Below are 21,804 nucleotides of genomic sequence, written 5' to 3'. Positions count from 1 at the left end.
TGCTTGCCAATGTTATTCTCACTTTGGCCTGAACAATGGTCTCCAGAAATATCTCAGATAAATAGGAGCTGATTATACCTTGAAGGGGTCTCCCTCCAATACCCATGATGCCATCTGCTGAAATTTAAAGGGCCCCTTAAAAGAAACTGCCACATAGTCCTTTTTGTAGTAGCTAGAAAATGGAAACTGAAGGGATGCCCACCAACTGGAGAATGGCTGAATAAATTATGGTATCTGAATGTTATGGAATATTATTGTTCTATAAGAAACGACCAGCGGATGAATACAGAGAGGCTTGGAGAGACTTACATGAACTGATGCTAAATGAAATGAGGAGAATCAAGAGATCATTATACATTTCAACTACAGTACTACATAATGATCAATCCTGATGGACGTGGCTCTCTTCAACAATGAAAGGATCCAAATCAGTTCCAATTGATCTGTAATGAACAGAACCAGCTACACCAGAGAAAGAACTCTGGGAAATGATTATGGATCACAACATAACATTTCCACTCTTTTTGTTATTTTGTGCTTGCATTTTTGTTTTTTCTTCTCAGGTTATTTTCACCTTCTTCCTAAATCCGATCTTTCTTGTGCAACAAGATAACTGTATAAATATGTATACATACATTGTATGTAACATATACTTTAACATATTTAACATGTATGGGACTACCTGCCATCTAGGGGAGGGGATAGGGGGAAGGAGGGGAAAAGTTGGAACAGAAGTTTTTGCAAGAGTCAATGTTGAAAAATTACCCATGCATATGTTTTGTATATATAAAGCTATTAAAAAAAAAAAAAAAAAAAAAAAAAAAAAAGAAAGTGCCACAGTAAATCATCAGTCACTACTAGGGTTGCCTGCTGTAGGAAAAGAATAAGGAAGAGGCCCAACTGGAATACTGGGAGCTTCTTGTATACAGCAAACACACAAATGCATTACCAGAGACAGCTCTCTGGCAGGACAGCTGCTAAAAGCTGTGCTTATGACAGTGTCTCATTGCATGCTATCTTAAAACTTGCTGACATTCTGTCCCAGAGTCTTTTCCTCCTTTGGGGATAATCAGAGATAGATGACTTTTCCAAAAGAAATTTTAGTCTCAGGAGAATCTTTCATGACTTTATTTTTAATATAGAGCCATGAGCAAAATGAATTTTAAGAGGAACCAGGATATTAGGATTTGACATACAACAGGCTGTGCCAGTGCAATTCTTCAGTTAGCAATTACAGGAATCAGGGATGTACTAACTACCATTCAGACAAAATGTCAGCAAAAAAGATACCGGGCGTCTAGGTAGAAAGGAACATTTTAGGGACCCAGACCAATATCTGGCACCCAGAAAATCAAAGCTGGCAAGCACAGGGACAAAGTTTGTTTTGATGTGACCCCAGAAAGATGACACCCCAATGTTAGTTACCTTAGTACCCTGGGAAGGAAAAGCTTCTTCAAAATCAGCCAGGATCTGCTGTCCTAACTCCATCTGGGCGGCCTTTACTCTGTGGGAGAAAGAAGACATGTCATGGTTTATCATGGACAAACTCTCAATTATCTACATGTTGAACAGACACAAAGTCATACAAGTGGAGAGCTCTTCAGAGGTCGTTAGCCGCCCTCCATTTCTACAAATGAGGAGACCAAGTCCCAGAGAGGGAACTTGCCTTGTTCAAGAGAGGCAGAGCCAGGCCTGTGCCAACGGAGCTGCCTCCATTCTGATGTCAGGCCCCCCCTTGGCCTATTTGCAGGGGATGTTTTCAGGAAATGCCAACTAGTTTTAGTAGCATTCTCAATAAAACAAACGAGAAAGGTTGATTTGAAAAAATAAAAGTGCTACAATGCCAAGACAGATCTGAATTCTGGATATCTTGGCTGCCGCCCTCTTACCCTCAAAGTTACAGGAAGATCAGAAGCGTATCAAGCCCGCAAGCATTTAGCAAGCACTTGCTAACTGGAGGCACTACATGAGATCCTGGGGAGACGATGATAAACCAAAGTCACCTGATGCTGTAAAGACCTCAGAAAAATGGACATTCTTTTGACACCTTCCTCTGTTTATATCACAGTCATTTCTGGAAATACCACATAACTGCTCCAAGCTAGTGAGTCTCCAGACCAAGGCGTCACACAAACTAGCCACCATGGTGACTGTATCAGGTAACAGAGTGTGACAAACAGATCACGGAAGAAGAAGAGAAGCAAACAAGGGAAACCGGCAAAGACTCCCTGCAGGAGAAGGCAGGCGGAGTAAAAGCTCTGAAGGAAGCCAGACTCCCAGAGAGGCAGGACTGAGGGAGAAGCACATCCTAGGAATGAGGATAGCCGGAACCGAGATCCCGCATGTCTTGGTGGGGACAGGGCTGGAAATGCCCACGGGGGAGTCCAGACTACATCTTTGAGGCAGGAGGAAGATTTCTGGAGTGAGGGAGGGATAAGAGAGGACCTGGGCTCCTCCAAGATAGCCGTGTGGAAGTTTACCCGGCAAGAGAAGTACTTGGAAGCTGGGACTCCAATGAAGAGTCTGGGGTAAGAGTGTGGTCACGAGGTGATAAGGGCCTGGACTACCAGGGCACTTGTGGAAGTCTGGAGACAGGAGTGGTGGTACAGGAAATGTGGAGCCAGGAGCAGCAAGATCCAACAACAACTTGCTTTTTGTGCAGTGAGGGAGAGGGAAGAGGCGAGACAGCATTAGGTGGTGGGCCTGAGGCGTGGAAGGAGGGCAGGGCCGGCAGCAGAAATGTGGAGGAAAAAAAGAAGAGGGTTTAAGGAAAATAAGTTCCATTTAAGACATGGTGAGTTTGAGATACTTGAGGGACAAGTAGAGTGAGAAACAGAGGCAGATAGGGGGAAGAGATAGACGGTGAGAGACTGAGAGGGCAAGCTCCCAAGGAGAGGGGCAAGAGGCGGTAGGATCAAGGGCAGCACACGGAGAGGGGTCGGCCTTGGCTGGAAGGGCCACTTCTTCCTGCAAGTCTGAAGCAAAGGAAGAAATGCTTGAAGAAAGCAGAAAGTTTAGAACAATCCTCATGGGGGGTACCACAGAGTATCAAATAGCGAAGAATAAACAGATTGCTGTACAGCAATTAAGGCTAAGTTGATATTTTTCATATAAATTTGTAGTGGACCCAGTCAGCACAATTGTGCTATTTCCTCCAACAGAATTTAGCAGCACACATGTAGGAGCAGAAAAGACAGATGGTGGTGGGCTAAGCCAAGAATGGGGTTTGGCAAAGTAGGAGTGGTAACTGGAGAAAGGAGCAAGGGGTGTGAGGGGAGATGAAATGGTTAAGCATAACGGGAAGATTCTGAAGGGAGGAAAGGGAATCCAGAGCAAGGGTGAAGGGACCGAGAGAGAAGGGAGGGCTAGAGCTACCGGAGGTTGAGGTGAACACAAATTGTCTTTGGAGGAAGAAGACCTAGGGCCACATGGAACAACAGGAGCTTGTGGTTAAGTAATGGTGAAACCAAGGATATCCCTGTGTGTAGCCGAGGCTGACAGAAAATAGAAATCATAAGGCCTGAGGAAGTTGGTGAATTCAATTCCTGGGACCGAAGACTAAAGTCCCCAAATATCTTTAGGGCAGGGGTTGGGGTAGGAAGGTCATATACCCTTTCACTTTCTAACCCAGAAACTAACAACAGAATCCTCAACTAAATAAAACTAGTTTTTTTGAAAAATGATGAGAAAGACACCCACAAGTATATTATGCATTATTTACAGGATCATAGACTTAAGAGTTAGATGAGATCCTAGAGACCATCTTTTCCAACTCCCTTATTTAAGATGAGGAAACCAAGGTGAGGAATGGTAAGTGACTTGCCAGTGATCACAAAGCTAGTAAATGCCAGAGCAGGATTTTGAACCCAAGCCTTCCTGATTGTAAACCCAGCATTTCATCAGACCACAATCTTTCTTGAACATATGCCTTTATGATTAAGACATCTGAGCAAATAATTAGCTACAAAGAACCAGGAGATCATACTGTGATGGAAAACAAGGTCATTAGAAAAAAACCCACCAAGTTAGTTTTGCTGAATCACTTTTTAAAAAAATCTTCATTACTAGGGATAACTCATGAGCTGAAGTTAGAAAGGGTAGGGAAATATTTGGAAATGAATGGGGTGATCAGATGGTATATGGTGGTATATGAATTCAGGGAAACTTGAGTTCAAATCTGACTTCTCACATTTGATAACTGTTTGACCCTAGTAAGCTGCTTAACCCATGTTTACCTCAATTTCTTCTTCTATAAAATGGAAGTAATGATAGTGCCCATTTCCCAGGATTGTTCTGAAGTTCAAATAAGAAAATAACTGTAAAACACTTAGTACTTGGCACATACTAAGTACTACAAAAATGTGAATTATTATGATTATGAATGTAACATAAAACAAAAGGCATCCATAAAACTTTTATTTTTTCCAATTCAAAATGTAAAGCTAGTTTTCAATATTCACTTTTATGAGATTTTAAGTTCCAAATTTTTCTCCCTCCTCTTCTCTTCCCTTTCCCCAAGTCTGCAAGCAATCCGATAAAGGCTCTGCTTGTTACAATCATGTCATATTAGTCATGAATAAAACAATTTTAAAAGAACAAAAAACTAAGGAAGAAACTATAGGAGCACCCAAAAGGAGATATTCCAAAGAGGTTGAACAAAGCAATCCTCTTTCCCGCAACACCCGCACCCCATTCCTACCAATTACAACAAGGACCGAAGGCTCACTCCTCTACAGGATTTTCTGATTCCAAGCTCAAAAGGCTCTTAAGGATTATCTAGTTTGTCTCCCTCATCTTACAAAGGAGAGAACTAGGCCTGCTGAAGAGATGTGACTACCCCAAGATCATACAGAGGTGCGTGGCAGGGGTGAGACTTGGGAGCTTGTCCTCAGACTCCCAATTAGGGGCCCTTTCCATGACAATAGACTGGATTTATTTTGTAAACCATAATTAGAATACTATATAAATATGAACCATTATCATGCTTCAATGAAACAAAAGGGAACAAAAGGCCCTTTTCTTCCATGCATATCATAATAAAGTCTGCTCCCTTTATTTATCTCCACCCTTTTTTTTTCTGCATTAACTTCAGCAAGTTTCAAATTGCAGTTAAGAACCCCAAACCACAATTTCTTTGGCCCAAACTATGAGGCTGGGTCTGGCAACCTGAGATTTTTGAAGAAAGAAGGGGAGGGCAGCTGCAACAGCCTGTTCTTCATTGGTACAGTTATAATTATGTCTTATCCTAAATATTTTCCAGGATTTTTCCACTATCTGCAAAACTTTTTAAACCACATTTATGGGTGGGTTTAATGATGTTAATGACATCCTCTTTACTACTTAATCAAAATGAATTAGAAATGACTAAGATAAGGCTATAGTTAGCTAAATCTCTGTAAGGAGAATCAATCCTCTCAGAAACAACCACTGGACAAAGTTTTTTTTTGTACAAACAAAATCAACAGAGAATCAACAGAGTAGGGGAGGCAGAATATAAATAATTTACAAAAGAAAAAATGGAAACTATCAACAACTGTGAAAAAAAATTCTCTAATAAGTATGAAGTCTTATTTCACTCCTTCCAAAGTGGCAAAGATGATAAAAGATGGAAAAAAAATCAGAGTTGGAATGATTGACTGAAAGACAGGCACACTAAATATCATGTTGATAGAGCTATAACTTGATTTGGAATATGTAGAGGGCTGAAACTCTTGAGCCATTACACTGAGGTCAGTTCAAGCACTTAGGACTAATTACCGATTGGACAATATTCTATGGGCATATGCTTGGAAAATGGCCCTTCCCACTATCCTGTGCAGGCTCAATGATTGGTGTATACAGAGGATTGTAGGAGGGACTAGGGGATGGAGTAAAACTAGCCAGAGTCACTTTGGCCATAGATGAGGGAGCGGTAGGGAGATTCTGCTTCCATCCCCTTCACTTCTACCCCTAAAGACCAAGAATAAAGACTAAGGACTTTTGCTTATCCTGACTCTGGCTGATTCTAAGGTATCCTGGGTGCTAGCACCGTCGTCACATTTGGCGCTGGAGCATGGGGCCCAAGAACCCTAATTTCACTGAAGAAGTCTCCGGTGACCAGGAAATAGGGTGAGTATTTAAATAGACAAACAGGGAACTTACTTTGTTAAGGGCTAAACTAGTAACCTTTTCTAGCTGCAATGGGGCAGATATTGGGAAAAGATTCTCCCCCAGGCCCAGCTCCATGTCCACCCCTACCCCAAGGGAGCACTATAGAAAGCATACTTAAACTGATCAAGGGACAAGGCTTAATTGTAACTTGGTTGCAGATCACTAGACTCTTGGGTACATTAGAATGCACATCCCCTTGATTCTTAAAGGAAGAGGAGATAGGGCTAGATAATTGGAAGCTAATAGGACAACAACTATGCAAATACAATGATAAAGGTCCTCATTCAATTTCTAAGGAAACATTCTGTACATACAACATGATACAATTGGCCTTAAAGAATCCTGGAGCACCCAGAGAGTGCCTAGAAGTCCAGTACCCAGACATGATCAATCAGCCCAGAAGCCATATGATGAGAGAAAGGGATTACAGTTGGGGAGAAAAGAGTTGTATGCAGCTGGGACAACTGAGATTCCCCCCTGGAGAGGTGAAATCTGTTCTTCTCCAGCCTATGGATCCCTTGCCTCCAGGCACAGTAGGCTTGACCATTTCACCTCCTGAGAGCACTTACAAAACAAGTGTCCATTCATACACTGATGTGGGAAACTAGGGAATGTGTAGATAATATCCCAGTCACTAATACAGGCAGACAATGTGTGACTTATCACCCAGGAGAAGCAGTAACATCAGGTTTACTGATACAGACTCCTAATAAGCAATCTGGTGATAGTCGCCCAGATTCTGACTCCACGCAACAAAATCCAGCAATATACTGGACAGCAGCTGTAACAACTGACCGACCTATGCTCATGGTCTATATAAATGGCCTACCATTGGAAGGATTGGTAGACACAAGTGCAGATTGTACAGTCATTAGAGGTGCCAACTGGCCCAGTCACTGGCCAAAGATTAAGGCAGACACCTACATGTCTGGCATAGGGGGATCAATAGCAGCTGAAGTTAGTGCTGCCCCTTTGAGATGGATTTTTGAAGGTGAAATAGGAGTTTTTACTCCTTTTATATTTGAAAAAATCCCCATCAATCTGTGGAGAAGAGACATTTTACAGCAATTAGGATTAAAAATGAGTACCTCGGTTTTTTAGGCAGGACTGCTGTTGAAGGCCTGCCAACACTTTCAGCTATTCCTATCCAATGGAAAACTGATACACCAGTGTGGATAGAACAGTGGCCCTTAGGCAGCAATAAAATTCGGGCCTTATTAGATATAGTACAGGAGCAGCTTGACCAAGGATACTTACAACCTTCTCTAAGTCCTTGGAATTCCCCAGTGTTTGTTGTAAGAAAGAAATCTGGAAAATAGAGGATGTTGACTGATTTAAGAAGGTAAATGAACAGATGGAAACTATGGGAATACTTCAGCCTGGGCTTCCATCTCCTACTCAGTTGCCTAGAGAATGGCCTCTTTGGGTTATAGACATTAAGGATTGTTTCTATTCTATCTCTCTAGATAAGGAGGATATGAAAAGATTTGCCTTTTTAGTGCCTCAGTTAACTTAGCAGATCCTTATAAAAGATATGAATGGACAGTTTTGACATAAGGAATGAAAAACAGCCCTACTATGTGTCAAATGTATGTTGCTGCTGCTCTTACTCCAGTAAGAAAAGCATTTCCAAAAGTGATGTTATTACATTACATGGATGATATATTGGGATGTGCACCTGAGGAACAAATGTTAAAAGCATGTCTACAAAAAAACAAAGAAGCACTAAGGAACTACAAATTGCACATAGCTCCAGAAAAAATTCAAAGACACGTTCCTTTTCAATATTTTGGATATGAAGTATATCCTAAGGTGCTTACAATAAAAAACTGTCCTTAAGAACAGAGAAGCTAAACACCTTAAATGAATTTCAGAAATTGATAGGAGATATCCAATGGATGTGTCCAGTGTTAGGCTTGATTACTTATCAATTACAACCATTATATGACATTTTAAGGGGAGACAGTGCTTTCAACTCACCACACCAGCTTACAAAAGAAGCTCAAGACGCTTTGAGAGAAGTTGAACTGGCTTTATCCAATGTGGTTGAAAGAGTCACTCAAAAACCCTTGGAAATATCAGTTTTTGCCACACAAGAGGCACCCACAGCAGTCCTTCATCAAGGAGACAGTGTGATAGAGTGAGTGAACCTCCCAGCACAACCAGAACAAAGCCTTACTCCTTACCCAGTGCTTATGGCTAGAATTTTATTAACAGCCATTAAGTGAGCAGTACAATTATCTGGGACAAGACCTGACAAGATAAACATCTTTTATATTAATGCACAAAGTAATGTGTGCTGTGAAACCATCCCAGAGTGGCAAATTTTATCAGCCATGGCTCCAAATTTTACACACAGGTCTCCATTAAAGATAACCAGACTATTACATAATTGGCGATGGATTCTTGAAGAAAAGGTTTCTAAAGTTCCTCTTAAAGGGCCAACTATCTTTACAGATGCATCCAAACATAATATTTGTGCTGTATACTCTCGTGACTTAACTATAAAGAGAGTAGTCAGAACTCCTTTTCAGTCCACTCAGCAGAATGAATTGTGTGCAATCATTCTAGCTCTTACTTTTATTATCCAGGAGATGTAAATATAATATCTGATTCAGCATGTTCAGTAGGTGTGTTACAAATAATTGCCACAGCCCAAATAAAATTTGTAGCCTCTAACATATATCAGCTCTTAAAGGAACTTCAAGAGCAAGTGAGAAAGCATCCAGGTAAGATTAATATTTTGCATGTCCACTCTCATAGTGGACTTCCAGGTCCTATTTTTGATGGTAATTCAAAGTAGATGGCCTTCTAACTATGCTGGCCAATACTCCTTTATTTCAAGAAGCCCAAGAATCTCATTTTAAATATCATCAGGCTGCTTGAGCTTTACGTTTACAATTTGGAATAACAAGAGAGGAAGCTAGGAGCATAGTAAAAGCCTGTACAGCTTGCCTTGCTTTCCACGCTCCTACACTGCCTCCAGGGAAGAACCCTTGTGGTTTGAGACCCAATGAAATCTGGCAAATGGATGTGACCCATTATAAATCTTTTGGTCATCTGTCTTTTATCCATGTTGTGGTAGACACTTTTTCAGGATTCACTTTTGCAAGAGTGAAAGAGACAGCCTGAGTGGTCACTGAATTCCTTATAGAAGTATTTGCAATTATGGGTGTGCCACAAGCTATAAAAACAGACAATGGACCTGCATATACTTCTAAACATTTTGCACACTTTTGTGCACAGTATGAGATTTTACACACCACTGGCATACCCTTTAATCCTCAAGGACAGGCAACAGTAGAGAGGAGAAACAAAGACATTAAGACATTCCTCCAAAAACAAAAGACAGGGGGAGCCACAGGTAACCCTACAGAACTTCTAAATCTAGCGCTTTATACTATTAATTTCTTGATTTTTGACAAAGATGCACTGGATCCGGCAGACAGGTTTTATAATCCACCAGAAAGGCAGTGTCCAGTGCGAGCAGCTCCACTATCTTTAGATAATCGCCAGGTGATGTAGAGAGACCCAGAAAGTGGTGAATGGAAGGGACCAGATAGGGTAACTGCTTGGGGGAGAGGGTTTGCTTGTATCTCCACAGATACAGAAGGAATCAGATGGGTACCAACGAGCCGTATTCCCTTGTCCATTTGAGAGAGATGGAGCAGACCCTTGAAACAAAGGAGAAGACCCAAGAAACATCGGGTGGTTCCGTTGCTGACTGTGCCCACCACTGAATGAGCATGGCAGTTATGGTGTTTGAATTATGGACATCAAAAATTGTTGGACTTCAAAACCCTCAGGAATCATTGGATTCTCTGAGACATGATAAGATTGTTGTAGGACCTCAAAACCCTCAGGAATCATTGGATTCTTTGAGACATGATAAGATTATTGTAGGACCTCAAAACCCTCAGGAATCATTGGATTCTCTGAGATATGATAAGATTGTTGTAAGACTTGAAAACCCTCAGGAATCACTGGATTCTCTGAGACACGATAAGACTGTTGGTAGGACTTTAAAATCTGCTGGAATCATTGGATTCCCTAACATATAAAAAGACTGTTGCAGGACTTCAAAAACTTGTGGGGATCATGGGATTCCCTAACACATAAAAAGACTGTTGCAGGACTTCAAAAACTGGTGGAGATCATTGGATTCCCTGACATGTGAAGCAATGGACAATAGATTAGTTTTGGACTATCTCTTGGATGCTGCAGGAGGCATATGTTTGATTGTTGTTTACATACTTTCCTAGGACTTCTGGAAATCTCTTAAAATACCATACTGATTCATATTGTTTGTTATATCACTACTTGCATATAAAATTCATATTTGTTATAACACATTGAGCCTGCACTGACTGTGGGGAGAGTCATCACTAATAGCCTGTGTGTTATTGCTATGTGCTTGTGTAATACCTCCCATGCTGATGGGTTTGTGCATACCTGTTTCTAATAAGACCCTTCAGCCCAGAAATCCGCTAGCAATCCCCACTTCCCTTTGGTGCTTTTCATCTCCCTTCCTGAGATGTCAGGGAGGGAGTGATCATCTCCTTTTTAGTGTTTTCACCTCCTTTCCTGAGAAGTCAGGGAGGGCATGACCACCTGTGTTCTAAAACAAAAGAAAGTGGGAGATGTAGAGGGCTGAAACTCTTGAGTCGATGCACTGAGGTTAGTTCAAGCACTTAGGGCTAAGTACCGATTGGACAATACTCTATGGGCCTATGCTTGGAAAATGGCCCTTCCCACTATTCTGTGCTGGCTTAATGATTGGCGTATACAGAGGATTGTAGGAGGGACTAGGGGGTGGAGTAAGACTAGTCAAGGTCACTTCGAGCAGTAGATGAGGAAGAAGGCAATTGTGGAGATTCTGCTTCCATCCTGTTCACTTCTACCCCTAAAGACCAAGAATAAAGACTAAGGACTTTTGCTTATCCTGACTCCAGATGATTCTGAGGTATCTTGGGTGCTAGTGCAGTCATCACAGGAATACAATGAAATTATATGAGAAAAGGCATTATGTGGTTCATAACCTTTGGCCCAAGGGTCCCTCCAAGGAGGTACACACACACACACACACACACACACACACACACACACACACACACTTTTAATGGAATACCATAGCATCATTAGAAATGATGAATGAGGAATTCAGTTATTACCTTACTTGTTATTACTTTGGGTACATATACATTTCCCTCTTTAGTAGTAAGCACTGTTGTTGTTATATTTTATATTGTTGAGATCTACTTTGCTTACAGGAGGCACTTAATAAATATCTGATGAATCAAATTGAACTTATGCCAAGAGAAGAATTCTAAGGAAGACTTCCCTCACCTGCTCCCTTCTTTTATACCAACCCCTTTGGGAAGAATAAGGATACTAGTCATTTCCATAGTTAGAGAAAATTGTCCTCTGGGAGCTTCAACTGAAAGCTGAAGAGAAAGGGAATATGGGAATAAGTGTTTATTAAGTAGCCATTATGTGCTAAATATTGTAATAAGCAGTTTACAAATATTACCTCATTTGATCCTTACAACAACCCCACAAAACAGATGCTGTTATGATTCCCATTTTACAATTTTGGAAACTGAGGCAAATAGTGGTTAAGGATGACAAAGAATTCAAATCTGAATTCAGGTCTTCCTGACCCCAAGCTATGTTCCACCCACTGTACTACCAGTGACTAGACAGTGACCATGCTCATCACATTTATGGGAATTGCCCCAAGGTGAACACCAGTGTAAGCCTACTGTATGGCCCCAGCCCCACCATACGGAAAGGGAGTTGAAAGCATTAGAGATGTGACTCCCCCATTACTCCCAAGCTCTTCTCGTCTAAGTAGTTTCTGGAGGCACAATCCCTTGAAAAGGCTGACAGGGAACTCCTCAGTGTCACAGAACATCTCCATCATCAGACATTCTTTTAGGATGACAGCAGTCTCATGTAGTCTTTTTTGTCAGAAACTTGTACCAGAGGAGAGGAAGCTTTCCTGTACCCATATTTCTCAAGTCACCTGATGTAGTTCTGAAGTCCTATTTCACTCCTTCCAAAGTGGCAGAAATGATAAAGGATGGAAAGAAAGGAAAGGTTATGGATGGCAGAAAAACAGGCACACACAAAAACCCCATTGACAGAGCTATGAATGATTTGGAATAATGCTCCAAATTATAATCCTAGTTTAGCCAATCAACAGGAAATGGCAACAATTTTCTGTGCACCAAGAACTGATGGGAATCAATGAACTTCATCTATCTTTCAAATGAAAATTAGGTATCTATGTAATAAACTGTTCAATCAGATTATACTCGAAAGCTCTGATGGGCAACTTTTTTAGCCGGATATATTTAAACTCCCTCTTTAATAAAAATGAATGCATTGGCCTTTATAGAGAGAGCTCAATCCATCAATCAAGATTTTATTAAGTGAAGGCTAGATCTGAACTGGAGTCCTCCTAATTCCAAGCCTAAGACTCTATCCAGAGTACTGGACTTGGCATAAGGGAAACCTGAACTTCAATCCTGAATCAGGCACTTACTAAATAGATGATTTTGGATGAGTCCCTTAATTTCAGTCTCAGTTTCTTCCTCTGTAAGGTGGAGATAATAGCACCAACCTCACAGGGTTGTTGTGAGTATCATTTAAGAACACACTTGTAAAGCTGTTTGCAAAACAGTTTTTAAAAAGTGCTATATAAATGGTATGCAAACACTAACAATTAACCCAGCCACCTATCCCGATTACAACAGAAATTGTTTTATTTGCTGCAAAAAAAATAAAGTAGATCTCTTCCAATAATCAAAATAGGCACAATCGAGTGATGTTTTTCACACTTGAGAATGAAAGGCTCACCGTGATGCTGTATGAAGGTTAAGGCTGAACAGCAGCCTCCTGGACCTTTCCTTTCTGAAGCGGAAGATGAGTCAAATACAGATGTGGCTTCTCGTTCACAGGGAGGGGAAGGGCAAGCTTCTCCCACACAGGCCATCAGTTTCCAAAAGGAGGAGGAAGAATAAAAGGAGCATGGGGTAGGAAATTATGAAAATATGCTATCTGGACACTGGTGGACAAAGTCAAGCTGCCCCTTTCATCACTTTGTGAGTAGCTTCCCCCAAAGAAAACAGTTTACAAAGTTCACCAGGGAACAAAAGGAGCTTCCAAAATGCAAAGTGTTTATTTAGAGAGGAGAGCCCTTACTTCAGGTGCTACATGTTCTGACAGCCAGCTTTTGTAAGTGCCCCATGATTCAAAATCACAGACTCACAGAATCTCAGATCATGGATCCAGCCAGAAGAGGAAACTGAGCCCTGAGGCTTCAGGGACCTGCCCATGAGTACTGAGCTGGCCAACGGGAGGGCCAGGCCTAGAACCTCTGAGTCCAGACTCTTCTCACCCAGGCCTCCCCCGTGTTTCGGGTTTTAAAGAGTGTCCTTAAGAAGTCTGCAATTCAAAAGTATCTTTTTTTCAGGAGATTATAGGGCCTTGATTCCTTCTTTGCATAATGCTGATTGATTCCCAGAAACATTTGGTTTCTTGGACATGCCCAAGCCACTAAGCCTTGAAATGGAATGGCAGAATTCAAAAGAAATTTCTTTCAAAGCTATATTCAACCCCTGCCAGCAGGAGAGTCCAAAGAAATCACTAAATCCAAATCAAGACCTGTCCACTTCCTCTGCCTGAGCCACAGGGAGCAGCACCAACCATTATTTCAGACTGTTGAGTACAATTAAGGCAGCAGCCACTTTGTTTCTCTAGAGTTGGGTCTAACACCCCCTCCTCCCGACCCTAATAGTCATTTCTATTTATTTCTATCATTACCAGATGGTGTGACAATCACTATGTAAACATACAGAGGGAGAATTCAGCAGGGATGATACTAAAAATAGGAAGCCTGGGCTTCCCTCAAACTTCTAGGACCTTCTAAAAAAAGTAATCATAGTGGATCTAAGAGCAAAGTCCTCTCCCACTCCAAGGTTATCTGACATTCTTTGACATTATTTAATCTCCCATATTCTTTACCAGCTTAGAGGGATTTGTACTGAGGAAGGTTTCCATGAGAACTCAAAGCTTGTGTATCTGCAAGAGTCACATATCATTAACAAATGTTCGGAGCACTGACCTCCAGACGGACCTAGTTCAATGTACTGAACCAGTTCCATGAAAAGACCACTTGAGAGCAGAACCAGGAAAACAATATCAACATGACTACAACAATAGAAATGGAAAAAAATAAAAGAAGAAGCTGCATATTTCACAACAATAATGACTCCAACTGACCCCAAACAAGATGAAAAAAAAAAAAAAAAGGATCACTCGACTTTCTTTATGGAGTGTAGAATGCTGTATATGCTACCAAGCCCCAATACTGATTGGGTATTCATTAGTTTTGCCAATCTGCTTTTCCCCCCTCATTATTCTTTGTTACATGAATTAGCTTGCTAGAATGGGCTTTCATACTATCATTGAAATGATAGTATTAAAAAAAAAATTTTTAAATTAAAACTGGGAGGAAAAAGAGAAAAAAATAATAGTTCCAGCAAAACAGCAATGAGATCCAAAGGAACAAGATTACAAATTTACAACAATATTTGGGGATACCATATTCAGATAACACCTTTGCTTATTATTTTTTTAATTTTTATTGCCATTTCTTGCTTTATCTTCATTTCCAAATACATTCTCCTCCTTCCCCTATACAGAAGCTATCCACTATAAGAAAGAATAAAAGAGAAGGAAAAAAAAGCAGAGCAACAAAACTAACCAAGTGACTAAGAGTGACTAGCAATTTATGCCCCATTGTACCACAGGACTCCATCTGCAGGGAGGGAAATGTGCTTTCTTCTATCTTGGTCAGAGCCACACTTAGTCATCCCTCAATTCTATTTTGGGGGGTTCTTTCCATTAGGTTATTTTGCTATGTATATAGCTTTCCCAGTTCTGCTTATTTTACTCTGTATCAGTTTATATAAGTCTTGCCATGCTTCCCTATGTTCTTCATAGAAAAATGCTTTGTTCCTTTCAAGAGAAGCAGCTCCTTGGAGTTATAGAGCCATAACTCGTTTTGCTGCTTGCCACTGATGTAACCTTGAACCAGTCATTTAAGAGAACGCTAAATGTATCCATTTCCTCACTTGCATAATGAGGGGGCCCCTGAAGTCCCTTCCATCTCTAAACTCTATGACTTATGACAGGAAAATACCTTATTGAAAATCTACTGCCCCAAGTCCTTCAAATATAAACATCTAGGCCCTGAAGATATAAAAAAATTCTTGTTCTCAAGAAGATAACATGTGTGGGAGTGATACAAGAAAACAGATAAGTAAAAGAAGGAAGTTTGAAAAAGATGAGAGTAATAATGGGCCATCAGAGGGAAGATGCAGAGGAGTATGATGTCACAGAGGAAAAAGTGCTACATGTGGAGCCAGAAGACCTGAGTGCAACTGATTAACACGGGTTTACAAAGCACCTACTATGTGCTGGCCAATGTGACAGTCACACACAAAAGCACACAAAGAACAAAATGAAAACCGTTCGTGCCCTCAAGAAACTCAAGCTTTGCTGCGGGTACAAAGAGTGGACAAGGAGGTGGACACTGCAGGTTCCATCACTAGCTTGGTCTGCTCAAGCTAGACAAGGGCAATGCCGAAGGAATAGAGGGGATGACAGGTTCCCCAAGGCTGGATGCTAGGGAGGCCTGTAGCAGCCGGCTTTATGGGAGAGAACAGGCCTGCTGGTGATTCACTCTTGGGTGCTTCCTTCTTTACCATAAAATGCATTTTCATCTGTCTTTTAATCAAAAGTGTGTCTGTATTTTCACCCCAACCATTTATGCAACATTTATGAACTAAGGCAAATATCCAAAGGGATGGACATCCTCTTTCCCTACCCCTTTCTGAAAGTCTTAATCAAGTCTCTCTCTAAACCTCTCAGATTCAGCTGCTGGAACTATGGCTGGGACAGGGGAAAACTGCCAAAGAGAGCTACCCATGTGTTATACCATGTGTACTAAATATCCATTAACAGAATAATTGAGAATTGTCTGCACATCCAAGAAAATGTCACCAACACCTTCTATGCCAGGCAGTTTTCCAACCCTCCACCAGAAGCTTTCTCCAGTGCCCGCCTCACCATGGTGTGGACAGGACCCTCCTGCATTTACAGAGGCTGTGCCAGCAGAGTATGAGCTCTGACAGGCCCTAACGAGTAAAGTGGGCCAGCAATAAGCTTTTTGTCTGGGGTCTGGGGACCAGCCTTGATGGAAGCTCCCCACCAAAAATATCTAGCTACCAAGGGCTGGATGTATTCAACCACAACATCTCAGAAAGACCATTTATTAAAGAGTAGAAGGGTTGGGATCTGTACTGGTGGAAAGCCCACATTTAAGGAAATAAAAGATGCTTAAAGTAATTAAGGAATTGTCTAAGAACAATTGCAAACAGCTGGTGGTTACTTAAAGTTCTTTAGAGCTAGCCAAATGTGAAAAAAAATTCCTATAAAAGCAAGGAATGACCAAGTAGACCTGCTTAGAGTTTAAAGAAAAGGCTGAATGCCTAATAACTGTACAGAAGAATGCTCTAAATCACAAAGAGAAATGCATAATAAAGTAAAGTAACAAGGATGACAAAATGCATGGAATAGTGGGTGCTCAAGGGACTGACAGGCACATTCCTGCATTGCTGGTGGGACTGAGAGGTAACATGACCATTTTGGAGAGCAATCTGGAAGGGATGTTATTGTTACCACCGGATTACCTGGCCCAGGAAATCATGATGTTAGGACTACAGCAGCCCTTGGAGACCATATGGTATATGCTCTAAGTGTTCTGTCTTAAGAATATTGTACTTCTGCTTTAGATTATCTTGTCTTAGTTTATACTTTATGGCCAACCATGAAGAAGTGCCTGGAGTGAGATGCTTAACCTAACCCCCCAACTCTACCAGTAAGAAGAATGACATAAAACACCTGGTTCACTTTTCCTATAAAAATAGCTAGCCATCCTCCCATTTGTTTGCTAACTCTCTTTTGGAACTTAGCCTATGGTCAATGGCATTATCATAATAAAATCTTTGCCTCTTGATTTGGAAATGCTCCAAGCCTACAAATTTTTTTGAGACATCTCACAACACTGGCTAGGAAGACCAATATTTTGGGGGAGACAATGCACTTCAACAGAATTATACAAATAAAGTGATTAAAATATGCATACTTTTATTTTCTTTCTGACTTTTTCCCTTTTTGATTTGATTTTTCTTGTGCAAGATAATTGTTTAAACATGTATTCACATATTGGATTTAACATATTTTTACTACATTTAACATAAAAATTAATATATATATATGCTCTATGACCCAGAGATTCTACTGGTGGACATGGAGTACAATGAAGTCATTTAAAAAAAAAAAAAGAAAGAAAGAAAGAAAGAAAAAGCCTTTGTATACATCAAAATCTTTATAATAGCTCCTTCTGTGACAGCATTGGTTTGAAAACAAAGTACATGCTCATAGATTGGGGGATGGATAGACAAACTATACTACAGGCATGTGACTATGCTATGAAAAATGATGAAGGTGATGAATCCAGAGAAGTATGGAAAAATCTATATTTACTGATGCTAAGTGAAGTAAAGAGAGCCAAGAAAACAATATACACAATGACTGCAACACTAGAAAGAACCACCCAATAAACCTGAATGTTGCTAAAGTATAAAAAAGAAACAACATTAAAGAAGTAGCATGAGAACATAGCTCCCTCCATTCCTTTATAAAGGTCCATGAGTGTGAAGCACTATGGATAATATCAATTTTTTTTTTTTTTTTTGGATGTGCTGGGATCAGTTTTAGTCCATTTTTTCCTCAAGGGAACCTCATTTTCTGGAATGAGGAGGGACCAAGGAAGCCCTAGTTTTTCTAGCTGGGAAGCTGGGATCCTTCTACAGATGATGAAGGGACCCCCAAGGAGACTACTGGTGGTATTCTTCATGTGAATGGTACACTATAAAAATGGGACAAGACAGATCCTGCTTCAGCCCTTCTCTCATGGCTGAATGTGCTGAGGGAGCCCAGAAGGAGAAACACATTATCTTCCTCTTGCCCTAAAGTTCCTCCTCTTCCAAACTTCTGTAGGAAGGGGAGGGTACTACTATCAGAGGATTCCCCAGGGTCAGCCTTATCTCCTACCTTTCCCTTGATTGCCTGACCTTTTTTTTTTCTTCCTCCACAAGATCTCTTGCATATATTCCTCTTCTCAACTAGTACGACCGCTGCCCCACCTCTGGCTCTCACTGCCTCTCATCTGGACCTTTGCAATGGCGTCCCTGTTTCAGGTCTCCCCCACCAAATCACTGCCCATGGCATCAGAGGGACTTTTTGAAAGCTCACATCTGACCATGTCACTCCCATACTCAATAAACTCCAGTGATTTCCTATCATGCCTAGGATCAGATATAAACTCCCTGATGTTCAAGATCCTTCACAATCTGATAGCAATTGACTATGTCATCACTTCCTATTCCACCTGGCCAACAGTCTGGCCAAACCTGCCTTCGGGCAACTTCTCACAACCAACAGTCCATCTCCCATGTCCTTGCCCTGGTACTGGCTATCCCCTGTGCCTGAGATGCACTTTCTTTTTGCCTTGGTTTCTTAGAACCCTTAGTTTGTTGAAAAACTCAGCTAACATTACATCTTCCCTGATCATTCCCCCATTTCCCAGTCTTCACCAAAAAAATTTTTACTCAGTGCAAATTTTTTATATAAACTTAAAAATTTTCCCCATGTCTCCATCAATACAATGGAAGCTCCATAGGGGACTACCTCATGTTTGTCTTTGTATCCCCAAAGTCTAGCCCAGGGCCTGCCCATAATAGGCTTTTAATAAATTGATTCATTTGATTACCTAGCTATTTGATAATGATTTTAAGGGAAAAGATGTATATGAAGGATTGAAAAGTGTCAAACTGTACAAAAGTCTTAAAACTCTCCCAATTTTAATAATAGCTAATTACTTTGGGGGATTTTAATTCTGAAGAATTAAGCTGAATCAAAGCATAATCTTTAGCTCAAAGCTGAGTGCAACCAATAGTATTTAAATATCAAAAAGGAAATTACAATCCAGCAAGGTTTCTCACCTAGAAGAATGATTTGGGACAAAAAGAAAGACTAAGAGGATGAAAAATAAAGTGCTAACTATTTAGAAACTACATTTACTTGAATTTTTGTAATCAAAAGAAATGAATAGAAAACAAATGATCTTCTATTACTCATTCTGGAGAACAATAAACCCTATTAAGTATATGCACTGATTCATTCATTTTGACTATTTATTGCTGCCTGCAATACGACAAGCATGGGGAGTACATTTTTCAATAAGAAAGATGGTTCCTGGTCATTGAGAGTTTCTAGTGTATTAAGAATCTAAGATATAGCTGAACAGTGTAATCAAGCACATGTGAGATCTAAGAGCAGGTTGTCACCTAGAAGATTTCATGAATGACGCAGCTTTTGATCTGGACTTAGAAGAATACACAGAAAATCCTTAGGCCAGAAAGAGGAAGTGGCTATCCGAGGAATAGAGATCCAAAAGAGCAAGGGCAGAAGGGAAGTAAAGCCCAGTGGTTGGTCTAAAGGAACAGACTAACCCAGTTTGTCCGGCATGTCAAAATTCATCAGATAAAGCATAGGAGGTACCAGAAGGCTAAGGGTCTCGAATGCCAGGCAAAAGAGGCAATGAAAAGCAATTGAAGTTTTAAACAAGGATTGATGTGACCAAATATATGTGTAAAGAAGCTTATTCTGATAGGAACATGACTTGGAGGGAGATGAGAATGAGGTGGGACCTGTCAGATTGGCTAGAATGATAGGGAAAGATAATGCGGAATATTGGAAGGGATGTGGGAAAACAGGGACACTAATACATTGTTGGTGGAACTGTGAATACATCCAACCATTCTGGAGAGCAATTTGGAACTATGCTCAAAAAGTTATCAAACTGTGCGTACGCTTTGATCCAGCAGTGCTACTACTGGGCTTATATCCCAAAGAGATCATAAAGAAGGGAAAGAGACCTGTATGTGCACGAATGTTTGTGGCAGCCCTTTTTGTAGTGGCTAGAAACTGGAAACTGAGTGGATGCCTATCAGTTGGAGAATGGCTGAATAAATTGTGGTATATGAATATTATGGAATATTATTGTTCTGTTAGAAATGACCAACAGGATGATTTCAGAAAGGCCTGGAGAGACTTACATGAACTGATGCTGAGTGAAATGAGCAGGACCAGGAGATCATTATATACTTCAACAACAATACTATCTGATGATCAGTTCTGATGGACCTGGCCATCCTCAGCAATGAGATCAACCAAATCATTTCCAATGGAGTAGTAATAAACTGAACCAGCTACGCCCAGTGAAAGAACTCTGGGAGATGACTAAAAACCATTACATTAAATTCCCAATCCCTATATTTTTGCCCACCTGCATTTTTGATTTCCTTCACAAGCTAATTATACAATATTCCAGAGTCTGATTCTATTTGTACAGCAAAATAACGGTTTGGTCATGAATACTTATTGTGTATCTAATTTATATTTTAATATATTTAACATCTACTGGTCATCCTGCCATCTGGGGGCGGGGGTGGAGGGTAAGAGGGGAAAAACTGGAACAAGAGGTTTGGCAATTGTCAATGCTGTAAAGTTACCCATACATATAACCTGTAAATAAAAGGCTATTAAATAAAAAAAAAAAGAGAGAATGAGATGGGAAGTCCTGCTGGAAGGTAATAGTCATGGGAGTCCATCTTAAGATGGAGAGAGAAGGTGGTAGGAAGAGTAGAGAGTAGGAAGGGATATCTGAGATGGTGCTGGTAGAATCAACAAAAAGGGTGAGTGACTGGATTTGAAAGACAAGGAATACAGAAAAGTCAAATACCCAAAGAACTATCACACTGTGTACCCTCTGATCCAGCAATGCCATCACTGGGTCTATATCCTCAGGAAATCATAAAAGAGGGAAAAGGATCCCCAGGTGCAAAAATGTTTGCAGCAGCTCTTTTTGTGGTGGCAAAAAATTGGAAACTGAGTGGATGCTCATCAATTGAAGAATGGTTGAATAAGTTGTGATACATGAAGATAATGGAATATTATTGTTTTATAAAAAATGATGAACAAGCTAATTATAGAAAGACCTGGAAAGATTTACGTGAACTGATGCTCAGCAAAACAAGCAGAACGAAGACTACATTGTACCCAGGAACAGCAAGAGTGCGCCATGATCAACTATGAAAGACTTGGTTCTTCCCAGTGGTTTAGAGATCCAAAGGAATCCAAATAGATTTTGGACAGAAAAGGCCATCTGAATCCAGAGAAAGAACTAAGGAGACTGAATGTAAATCAACACATCTTATATTTACTTCTTTTTTCTGTGTTTTTTTTTTTTTTTCTCTCCCATAGTTTTTCCTTTTTGCTCTGATTTTTCTCTACCAACATGATTCATAAAGCAATATGGACTGGAGGGGGGAAAAAAAGAAAAGAAAGAAGAATCAAAAAAATCTCACCCTCACAAACATGGCTGACTGAGTAAATGGAGGCGCCTCCAAGAGAAAAGATTGAGATCAGGAGGAAGAACAGGTTGAAGAGGAAAGATAC

The 21,804-nt window shown here is 40.5% G+C and overlaps 1 protein-coding gene across 1 annotated transcript in view; it reads right to left on the bottom strand.

Annotated features, from left to right (window-relative positions):
- Positions 1 to 21,804, bottom strand: part of VPS53 (VPS53 subunit of GARP complex) — a 138,407-nt gene that overhangs the window by 65,934 nt on the left and 50,669 nt on the right. The window contains exon 8 of the mRNA XM_031967767.1: positions 1,426 to 1,504. Coding sequence (XP_031823627.1) covers positions 1,426 to 1,504 — 79 coding nt within the window. The remainder of the gene's footprint in view (positions 1 to 1,425; positions 1,505 to 21,804) is intronic.

The sequence above is a fragment of the Sarcophilus harrisii genome, chromosome 4 (assembly GCF_902635505.1).
Source record: "Sarcophilus harrisii chromosome 4, mSarHar1.11, whole genome shotgun sequence".
In the NCBI taxonomy this organism is placed as follows: Eukaryota; Metazoa; Chordata; class Mammalia; order Dasyuromorphia; family Dasyuridae; genus Sarcophilus; species Sarcophilus harrisii.
This window is presented reverse-complemented; position numbering and strand designations above follow the sequence as displayed.